We start from the raw sequence: 11,865 nt of genomic DNA, 5'->3' as shown, positions 1-11,865 counted from the left end.
TTCTCCTGCTTATACTGAGCTGCAAGTTGTTCTTCATCCCCGAGCTGCGTCTCTTCCTCCAACGTATGAGCTACATTATTAGTAGCACCGGGGGTTGTTTGTCCGCTGGTTTCATTTCGTGCAGCGGAACTTGGCGAGTTGAATATCCCTCTTCGGATTCCCACCGGGTTTCCTGCACTTAAAGAGCGAACACGAGTTTGTATAGTATTGACGTTTTGACTAAGAGATACCTGGGATGTTTGCAACGTATCGACGGCCTTTTCCACATCCGAGAACTTTTGTGATATGTCCGACATGGTTTGCTGCATAGCTTTGAGGGTTTCGGCCAATGATGTCTCAGCGGCGTCTCCTCCGGACATTGTTGCTTATCTCGGAAGTGTGATAAAGAAAAAATCTGACCACTCAAGAACCTAATTTCCCCACAGACGGCGCCAAAATGTGGATGTCGGATTCACACACTCAAGTATTCTATTAGGTGGGAAAGATTATTCTTGAGGGACAAAAATGAATGTATAAAAACTTGTGAATTGTTACGAAAATTGCTATATTCTTTTTCTCTCCAGAGGAAGGGTCCCTTTTACATAGCCATTGACCTCTCTATTTATACATAGGGAAACAACATTAAAATGAGTAATTAAGTACAATTATTCCTTCTTAAATGTGTCCGTTTTGATTCTTCGACTTCAATGCTCAACGTTTGAATTTGAGTTGACTCTGATCTTCACGGGCCTCGCCTTTTTGGCCCAAGTGTCCTTGAACCGACTTACCCGTGTCTTCTACTTCGAACTTGTGTCATAGTGCATTCACTTCGGATTCTCGAAGTGGTGACGACCACTTCGACCTTTCCTTTGACTCATGGGTCCATTGGGCTTCGTCCTTTATGGGCCATTATTTTGACTACGTGGCAATCTTTGGTTGGTCGCGGACTTCTGGTGCGGGATCCGACACCAACAGTAGACCCCCACATACGATAGCGTTTTTCGAATGCTATGGTAGACCCCTACTTACGATAGCATTTTTGTATTATAGCATTAGTCGAATGCTATAATATACTTTATTATTACACACGTTTAGTGTTGTTTTATATAATATCGTAAAATTTTCTTTCGCTATATAAATTTAATTTGATTTATAAAATAAAATTTATATTGGAACCCAATTTTGTAAAATTTACTTATTGGACAGATATATATATAACGTTTATATTTTATAAATCATCAACAAGTAATATTACATTACAAAAAACAAGTCATACATAACATTGTATTAAGTCTTATACTATTTTACTAAATTATCGCCTAGTCTTAAACAAACTAAAACTAACATCATATATTAAACGATATAGTCAACTTTCTCCTTGAACTTGACTCCCATCTCCTCAACCATTCTCTCGTATCAACAGCTTGATCAAATTGTAAAACAAACAATATGTGATTAAGCATTATTTCAAACTAATAATTCTATTTGTACAGATACGCAAACTTGAGATATAAGATTTGGTAGAGGAAAGATAAGGAACCTGAGAACTCTTGCAGCTCCTCCCCGAGTGACATTTCCTTCTCATACTCATCAAGCTCCTTCTGCAGCTACATAGAGAAAAACTGATATCAAACCAAGAACTTGTTCTCTATGTTTCATCTGATAAGTTTTAAAACATAGAACAGATAATAAACACAATATTCATCTGAAGCAATGGACTGTGAGTAGAGAAAAATAAATAGGAACATACCGGGAATAAGGTGAGGACATAAGCATCTGCAGTCACTCCCATACACATCACAACACCAAGACTGAACAAAAGCATACATTATACATTATAGAACAAAAGTTGAGAACTACAATAAGCCAGATATAAGGAATTAAATCATTACTCGAAAAAGTTGAGAATTCAAGGATCTGATCTGCCAAGTTTTCAGCACAAGGGGCTGAGTCATTAGGAAAAATTGGAGCAGCTCCTAACTGCAAGAACTCTTCGTGAAGATACAAGAAAAAAAGAGAAATTATGTGAGTAATCACGACAAGCAAACTATAAGGCAAGAAGCAACGAAAACATTAACAAATTCAGTAAAACAGAGATTCTTCATACTTACGGTTTAAGGCCAAATCAGGATAAGTAATCGATGGTCGCTTTTCTCTATCTCCAAAGACAATGACAGACACAACACCACTAGCAGTTATAACACGATGCTCATGAACACAAGAAACCAACAAGTTTTAACAAAAGTAACGGATCATGAAACCAACAGGAAAAAACTAAACTTTTAACTATACCATTGTTAAAGGTCGATCTTGATTCTCAGATTATATGGATCTCCATGGAAGACATCAGGAACCACGACATATAATCCAGATCTGCAACCTTCTCAGCAAGTTTCCTATCACAATAAAACCATAAAACGAAGACAAGTTACAGAAACAATTAACCTAAGCATTGAGCTAGAGAAAGTAACACAAATATGGCAAAAAAAACAAATAAATCTTCTCATAAACCTTCATATCAAACGAGTTCCTTCTCCCTCTCTCTCTCAACCAATTTCTCAACCCTTACCTTCTTCCTAGCCTTAGCCTCCTCCTCTTGATCCTTATCTCTATTTCTCATATCCGGTTCACGATCTCGTTCACGACGACCACGCTCATGGTCTCTCTCTCGCTCTCGCTCTCTGTCTTTATTCCTATTGTAGTCTCGATCTCGCCCTCTATCTCTCTCCCTGTCACAGTCACGTTCTCGGTCCCGAACTCCGTCTCGATCCTTGTCCAGATTGGTGTTGTCTGCATTGGAGGAATCGACCGAGTTCGTGAACCAAGCTGGAGACTGAAGGATAATGAAGATATGCGAAATGAGGCCGGCGGCGAGCTCACGGTGGAGTCGGAGTCGATGAGAACCTAGGTTTCGATTTGGGGGAATTTTTTTTTTTTTTTTTGTCGTAAACAGCTAGTAAGTTTTTTTTGGCTTTGGCTATAAACTAGGATATCCCTATAAACTATAACACTTAAAATTTTGGTTTCTGAAGTTTATGGCGCTTAAGTGAAATTTTCATGTAAGTATTGGCGGAATAAGTGATTTTCGCTTCTGATTTGGTGATTTTATATCTTAGCGTTGTTTTAGTGCTATTATATAATAATCAAAAAATAAAATTCATCTATCATAACAGTTACGGAAAATGAGCTATCGTCAGATGCTATCAATGTGGATATTTTTTGTAGTGTCCACCCTGTGACTTCTCATACTTTCAATGGCCCAAAGAAGCCCTTTGAAATGAGCCTCTTGCTTATCGAAAACCCTAGCAAAAGCTCTCCTACTATGAAGAAGAACCACCCCCAAATGATCTCTCAAAACCCATGCACAACCAGCAAGCTTGTTCCTGTTAGACCAAGAGACACCATATTGTACTTAAACCACTCAACAAGTGGCGGTTTCCATCTCACACTCACACTTCTAACCACACCACTCTGTTCCACCATCACTCCATCCTCATTCAATTTCACTCCATCCTCATTCAATTTCCAAGCATCAAACCACTCAGAGACATCCTCATTAACTTTTGAGCTGATTCTAAAGCAGTGAAACACTTACCTTCAATGGATAAAAGATTCCTATTCTTCCAGATTCTCCAAAGAGTCCAAGGAAAGGAGTTTCTTAGGTCCTCCGGCCAAAGAGAATTAGAGAAATTCTCAATGAGATAGTGAATATTAGCAAAAACAGATCCATTTTGAAAACCCAATTGAGGAGAGGGAATGCCAGTAAGAGCCCACACTTGTCTGGCCAAAAAACAAGTGAATAAAACATCATTCACTGATTCCTCATCATCTCCACAGATCTGACATCTCTCATCTACCTTCATCTCTCTATTCTTCATTGCCTTAGCAACAGGTAGCGACCCATTAAGAGCTTTCCAGATGAAGACATGAATCTTTGGGTTAGTTTTCAACTTCCATACCACTTAGCAAAAAAAAAAAAAAAAACTTCCATACCTTTGCTTTCAGCTCATTAGTAGAAGGACGTTGTTCAGCTAGGAGCCTGACTTGAAGATTGCAAGATTGAGAAGCCAGCCAATAAGCAGACTTAACAGAAAAGTCACCACTTTTATTGTGCTTCCAAGAATAAAAATCATCAAACTCAGTGACCGGTCTGATTTTTTTTATTCTATGGATATCCTCAGGAAAAAAATGCTCACTTAGTTCAATCTTAAAGGAGCCCTCCAGCCCTAATCCTCATCTTTAATCCACTCATCAATCCAAACTTTGAAAAACAAAATCATTTCCCACATTCTTAACAAGACGTTGACAGAGAAGCTCCCTTCCATACATGATGCTTCTCCAAGCATATACCTTAGTGATTACATAGTCACACATTAATGATGTATCAAAATATCAAATCACTAAAAAAACACGTCAAACACTAAAGATACTATATCGAGCCTAAGAACAACTTCAATCACAACATCAAATTTTTGTATTGAAATCACATAAAATTTGGTGTTATGATGTCCCATTTTTTTTCATCTTCAACCATAACACTAAATTTTACACTAAAAAAGATATTATATATTATTATATTATTAAATTTAAGATTCATTTTATTTTTTAATATTTTTTGATAAATGCTTCTCCAAACATATACCTTATATACTTACTTAATATAAGATTACAATTGATAGATTAATAATAGAAAATTAATTATACAGTACAAATTCTCATAACTAGTATATTCAGACTATAAGTGTTTAATTATTTTATTAAATTAAGTTTTTCTGTTTTTTTCTGTTTTAGTTTTGTAATTTTATGTTCAATGTTTAATTGAACTTTAGTATGTTTCTTTAATATTTATTTAGATATTTTGTACAAATTAAAGTATTAATTATAATTAAAAATTCATATTATTAAAAGTGAAAACATACAAAAAAAACAAGAATAAATTATGGATTTTGTCCTTTTTCATAAAGGCATTTGTGGATTTTGCCCTTTTTTGAATAGTTTATGCATTTTGCCCTTTTTCATGCTCCAAAAATATGATTTAACATGCGTTTCACTCGTTATGTTTGGGTTTAGTCGGTTCCATTTGTTCTTAGGGTTTAGTATTTGGTATAAAGTACGTATTTTTGGAAAAAAAAATCCTAAATACGTACATTTTTAAGTGTTAAAAAGGGCAAAATCCGTAAACTATTCAAAAAATGGCATTTTCGTAAGTTTTTCCCAAAAAAGGGCATTTTAAACAATAATCCCCAAAAACAATGATATTTTGGTGTCACGTTGGAGAAGCTTTAAACGGACATGAGAGTCGAACGGTATTGGTAGTAGTTGAATTTCGACAAATCTGATGTGGAAAATGGAAAAAAAAACAAAAATTTAACACTTAAATGAAACATAAAGAGAAAATAAACACTCATTGTTATTTCCAAGAAAGATAAACAAATTATGGAAAAAAGAAAAGGAAGAAGAAGACGAGAAGATACAAAAGGTAGGTTTGGTTGGGTCAAACTCTAAGCAAAGCCTAATGCTTTTGTACCTAATGAAAAACATACCAAAAATAAAAACTAATCCAAAACACTATCCATTTCCTTCTTTTTTGTGATTATGACTTTTATCATACAAAGGATGATAGTGATCATCATGACTACTCTCATACAATGGTTTTATGAGTGAGAAGAGGTTGTTTCTCAAAGAGACCAAGTCTATAATCACCAAGCTTAGACTTGTAAGCAGAAGATTTGTATTGAGACCAAGTGAATTCTTTGTAAAGCCAATCATCTTGCTCAGGAACAAGGCATGGCAATGGTGCGATCTTCTCGCTCAATGGCGGTCCCCCGAAATATATCATTGAAATCCTCGATCTCCTTGTATCGGCTAAGACCCTGTGTTTAACACTCTTGAACCTCCCGTTAGTCATAACCTGCAATCACCGGGTATTGTTGTGGGAATTTAGACTTTGGAAATGTTGTAGGGGTCAAAATTAGGATAAAAGACATTCTCTAAATACTTTTTTGGCTTGTTTTTGAAACGTCACTTATAAAATGAATATTATGTTGCATAATGTCCATCGTGTAATAGTAATTGTCACGTGAGGCTCAGTGTCTACATAGATTTTCTAGACGTACACACAAGAAAAAGGAACTTTTAAAACCCATTCTCTTTTGTTTATAAAAAAAGGATAAAAGAGAAGAGACGAGAAGAAATCGCATGTGAAAATTTTTGTTGACCATCCACACCGATCTCATTTACTCCCTTCATCCCTTGACCCAATTTAGCAACAACAAAAAAACTCATAAATTATCTGAAAAAATATTTACCAAATTTTTAATTATAAAATATACTAGTATATCTTAAGATAAAAATGTATATACTTTGTTTTTGAATTTTGACCAGCCAAATAAACCGCAGAGAATGTCTCAAACACAAACCATCAAATCTTAAATACATAAAATTATCAAAACAATTTTAGATTTTTATATGTAAAGAAATAGAGAAAAGAGAGGAAAAGGGACCTGAAGAGCATCTCCAACATTAATGAAGAAAGAAGAGTGATCAGGAGGGACAGCGACCCAACTTCCATCTTTCACACAGATTTGAAGACCCGCCGTGTTATTAGATCTTAGCACTGAGATTATTTGTGGGTCTGTGTGTTCCCCAAACCCCACCTTCACCATCTTCTCCGCCTCTTCCTCCGCCGCCGGATAATGGTTTAGTCTCAGGCACGAGTCACTCTTCTCATCTCTCAGCATTTTACTCAGAGTGTCTCTTGGCTCTATCCCTAGTTCTTCAGCCACCATCTCCAACACCTTGTACGACACTTCCTTAATCTCCTTCATGTACTCCTCCACCGCTTCTCTGTTTAATTTACACTCACAACCGTCAGGTTTCAACGGAGATAAAGCAGAGTGGTAAAAACAGAGTGCTCTGTTTCTTGAAATGTATAAAGAAAATGAGTGATGATTTCTTTAGATAATAGATTTGTTTTTTCAACAGTATATGAAGTGAAAAATAAGTGATGTAACGTTGTTTTTTGAGATTAAAAAAAATAGATTTTACCGGAAAATTTGAGGGGTTTGACGGAAAACGGCGGAGGTTTTAGGAGAGGAGAGCTGAGGGTTAGCATTGAGGAGGATATACTCAATCCAACCAACGTCACCGTTTGGTCCAATCCGTTTATTACCATAACCGTACGGTTCAGGCGGACCAGCCCGGTTTTTAAGAGACTGAGGCAAGGCGAAGAAGCCAATAGCCTCCTGCTCTAACCGAGTCATGAGTTCGGGTCGGACTCCGTGGTTTACGACCTTGAAGAACCCGAACTCCTCACAGGCTTTTACGATTCGGGTTTTCGCTTCCGGATCGGTTAGGTTCACGACGGGGATTGAATGGGAAGTGAGAACCGGAACCGGTTTATATGTTGGGATTAGGGAGATGTGGTTTTCTAAAGTGACTGGCTGTGGCAAAACTACCATGTTCGGTTTTTGTTGAGAGTTATGAAAGATTGAAGCAAAGGTTGAAGAAGAAGAAGAAGAAGAAAAGGTTTAGTTATGATTTAGGAACTATCGAGGAAAGCTATTTTGCTTGGCATTTATAGGGAGTGGTATATGTGACTATGTGGGGGAGGATGGAGAAAATGAATACGAAATTTTATAAAAAAATGTTACTATTATGATTTTTATTTATTCCAGGATATTATATGATTATTTGGTCATATTTAGTTTTATTTTGCATGTCGAGTCTATTCTTGTATCACGCACACATGGATATACAGCGTGGAGTTTTTGTTTTTATTTTCTTATTTGGGTTTATGAAATCGAAGTTGGTATAGTGAGAATATGGTATTGGTATGGTCCTGATTTTATGTTTTTTGATGTTTTTTCTTTTTGCATTTTACTTTGACTAATCACGTATTCACGCGTATGGATTGTTGACAAAAGGAAGAAAAGAATCACGGGTCGTAGTTTTACTTAATTAATTATTGACTCGAAGTGTTTCAACAATTTAGCGATCATAATATAAAGGTATACTTTATGTAAGAAAAAGCTAGTCTTTTAATTTTGAATGATGAAATTCCCTTTATTGTTAAAATGAAAATACCTACATATATGTAGACCGAATACTAGTTAGGTTTCTTCACCAAAAATAAATCAGATAGATATCAATAATAAAGAACGTGACCAAATGCTTTTACAGAAAATATATTTCTAACTAGATATTGTTGAAGATAAAACCCAACCGCAAAGTCTTCTATATATAGTTCTTTTCTATCGTCCTACTATAAATAGTTTATTTGAACAAGATTATAAATTAGGCGGTGAGTGAGATTCACACAATAGAAAAAAACAATTGAATCTTGCCAATCTTCATTAAAACATTGCCATTCTTTATTAGTATTTAATAATTTACTGGAAACACTATTATTTATATACGAGTCTGTAAAATTTTATAATATTGTAAAGTTAAGTTAAAGCAACGGGGAAGTCGACATATTTTCGGTGGCCAAGACTTGGAGGCCAAGGCTTCCCTCCGACGTGCAGTAATTAACTTTTGTTTACTCTATTTATTTTCTCGCTTAATAATATCTTAGTGCATGTAAATATTTTAATTGGTTTGGGAATATTTATTTTTATAGGGATGAATTTAAATTCGGAAGTATACAAATTGAAAATTCTATATTTAAATCAGACTGCGAGAGGGAACTCTTAAATATATTTAAACAAGAAAAAAATGTTTTAGATATACTATGAATCATGATAAATAAACATTGTACTAGAAACAAGTATAACATATATTAACGATTATTTCTGATACATAATTTAATCTTCATTGCTTCCAAAAATAAATGCAAGTGGTGAATTATATTACTAGTTAGAGTATGGTGGTTAAAATCATAAACTCATGTGTTTCCTAGGTTTTGGTTTTGATGCGATCGTATTTAACTATTGTTGTATTCACATGAAGATGATGCATATGGTTTATATTCCGATTACCTGATTAGTAATTACAATAATTTTAAACTTCATATAATTTTTCCACCACTTTCTCTCATATAATATTAAAATGTAGGATACGCATCTTCAAGTTTTGGTTTAGTTCAGTTAGATTTGTTCGGTTGGTAAAAAGCGTGGAAACATTATCTTCTTTCAGTTTTCAAAATCTAATTTTAGGATTAAAAACTGCTTGGGTTTATTATATGAGAGAGCTAATTTGTTGGTTCAAATAACTCAAACGGCCCCTATGCACATGTATGTAAAGAACTTATCATATATTTGATAGGATCACAATGCCCTATAAAAGTTAGATTATATTTTTGGGCCAAAAAGCTAATTAAGATCTTTTTTTGGTGTGTAAAAGCTAATTAAGATCTAGAGATTGTGAATCAAGATCTTGTGAATACTTTTTGTACTCCTATCTTTTTGGTTTGTTAAGCTAATTGGAAGAATTTTAAATGGAAACCTAAATTATTCTTCAAGTTTTGTAAACTTTTTAACAAAAAAAAAAGTTTTGTAAACACTCAAAAACATTTTGCCATTTTGAACGTCTAATTAATAATCACCGGTAAAAGAAAATATAATATTTAGAGATCTATGGATGAAAATGATTGGATCTCTCGTCTAAACCCACCAATTAAATCTTCACCACTTTTTTTATTTCATGGTTTTAGAAATGAGTAAAAAGGAAAAATATCCCCTATATGTATATGCACAGGGAAGTCGTAGGAGTAAGGATGGTGATGTTGAAGAATAAAGCCTACCCATCAAAGAGGCCCAAGGCCAGCTTTTTTACACGTTTATTTTATTTTATTTTTGTCATAAAACATAAAAATAAATAATACACAAATAAAAACATCCTTATCCTCATCCTGTTCAATTCCACGTTCTCGTAGCATCGCAAATAATTGGTGCACCCATCTCTTACAATCATTAGGACATAATTAATTTCTTATCACTCTCCTTTCTATTAAAAACAAATCACCAATGCCGGCCCTTCTACTAACTTAGCTACATTTACCTATATGTATAAATCATATGATTTTAATATTGCAATTTGGAAAATCTTTAATTTAATCATTATGATCATAAGCTTTTTGAAGATTGCATTACATTGCTTCTCAATATTTTTGGCTACCCTATATAGCATTCTTTGAGTTCGGAAAATCATTCGGAGAAACAACTTAGTACTAAATCCTAAGTTGGGAATAAGATGGAAGATGAGTCATTTTAGTTACTGCCCGTTTATTTTAAATTTCAAGTTTATTGACTTTAACAAGTTTCGATATTACTTTAAATGCATCTTAGTTTTGATATTGGATATCAAACAAAGCATAGTTAAAAATAAAATGTATAAAGAAATTTTGATTTTTAATTTTAACACAATTATAATTCAAATCATGAACACATATACCAGTTTAAAGTCATTAACGTACTCATAATCCTGCAAGAAATATCACATCAAGCTTGGTTCTTTCATAGCACCGTGGCTGGTTCTAAAGCCAAAGAGAGTATTCTGGTCCTCTAACTCTTGTTCCAAGTTACTAATTTATTAGAAATTTCTTTATTGAGAAAAAGTAATATAAATTTATTTATTTTCTTTCATACTATTGATTTGGACTTTTCTTTATCATAAAGGTGTAGCAAATCATTTGGTGGCATTTAAGGTTATTTATGAGGGCATTTATTCTTGTTATTTGTCTTGATATAAAATTATGAAAAGATTAAAGGGAAACCCATTTGTTTTGGACGGGAGAGAATCGTACAAAATTAAGTCGGCTGTGATGACAAAAAGAGGAAACAAAATGAAAAACGGCTGAATAATTGAACCATAATCATATATCATGCGATGATCATGACCTCTAATCAATTCTTTCATGTCTTAGATGTAGCAAATCAGATGATTATCCTGAGGAAGTTGATATACACAGATCTCTTCGTTGCTCTTTCTTTTATTTTTTCCTTTCACTTTGCATTTTTTTAAAAAAATCATTGTCGTCCCAATCTAGTTTGATTTTGACTTCAGATATTTCCTCTGAATTTTCAATGATGAAATGGAGAAAAAATCATCAATTCTTATTCTGGTCACCATGAGTGTTATATATGGTCCAATATAATCGTAATATTAAGATCAAAATGAATCCAAATCCGAATGAGCATGAAGGTTAACTTAACAAGCATCTAAGTTTGAATTTTTATATCCGGTTTAATTCGGTTTTTTAATTAAACTGTTAAATTTTACCAAAAATATTAAATTTTACACTTTTAAAAGTTTTAAAATTATAATTGATATATTTAAAATTAATAAAAAGTTTACAATATTATGAAAATTTGAATATATAAATAAATTAAAATACATAGGACGAGTTTTATTGCGGGACAGGTTTATATAGAGCGACATGTTTATATGCGGGACAGATTTAAATAACATTAATAAAAATGAAAAGATATTATTAACCCGCCGCTTCAATACGAGTTCATTATTCATTTTATTATTTTTAACACCACCAATATTAGACATATCGAATCAGCCTGATTTAGATAAAATTCTATATAACAAAATTTATCCCGTGGTATACCGTTACTTATTAAAAATTATAAAGTATAAAATACAAATGCCTTATAAATTGATAAAATTTGCAAACTTTTAGATATAATATATAACTATTAAATTTTAAAATCACTAATTCTAAAAATCACTAATTCTAAAAAATCACTAATTAAAAAAAAAAACAAATCATCATGCAGTGTACCGCGAGTTAAAATCTAGGATTTCATAAAGTTTGAAGCTTTTAAGTTAATAAAATGTTAACTCGTTCGTATAGTCAGTTTGTCGAGGTAGTTCTTCTGTGGCAATAAATGTTAAAACATTGCTTGCAGTATTATTCGAACCCCACTATAATTATAA

The 11,865-nt window shown here is 33.4% G+C and overlaps 2 protein-coding genes across 2 annotated transcripts; both read right to left on the bottom strand.

The window, feature by feature from the left end:
• Positions 1-2,276: 2,276 nt before the first annotated feature.
• Positions 2,277-3,462, bottom strand: LOC9326908 (serine/threonine-protein kinase prpf4B). The gene is made up of 3 exons (XM_021014898.1): positions 3,349-3,462; positions 2,549-2,932; positions 2,277-2,375 (listed from the first exon to the last, which is right to left on the bottom strand). The coding sequence occupies exons 1-3, from the start codon at positions 3,460-3,462 to the stop codon at positions 2,364-2,366; spliced, it is 510 nt and encodes a 169-aa protein (XP_020870557.1). The 3' UTR covers positions 2,277-2,363.
• Positions 3,463-5,335: 1,873 nt separating this feature from the next.
• On the bottom strand, positions 5,336-7,665 carry LOC9329658 (gibberellin 2-beta-dioxygenase 2). The gene is made up of 3 exons (XM_021015034.1): positions 7,027-7,665; positions 6,483-6,825; positions 5,336-5,890 (listed from the first exon to the last, which is right to left on the bottom strand). Exons 1-3 carry the CDS (start codon positions 7,437-7,439, stop codon positions 5,621-5,623), a joined length of 1,026 nt encoding a protein of 341 aa, XP_020870693.1. The 5' UTR covers positions 7,440-7,665; the 3' UTR covers positions 5,336-5,620.
• Between the last annotated feature and the right edge of the window lie 4,200 nt (positions 7,666-11,865).

Source organism: Arabidopsis lyrata (assembly GCF_000004255.2).
Source record: "Arabidopsis lyrata subsp. lyrata unplaced genomic scaffold ARALYscaffold_1, whole genome shotgun sequence".
Lineage (NCBI taxonomy): Eukaryota > Viridiplantae > Streptophyta > Magnoliopsida > Brassicales > Brassicaceae > Arabidopsis > Arabidopsis lyrata.
This window is presented reverse-complemented; position numbering and strand designations above follow the sequence as displayed.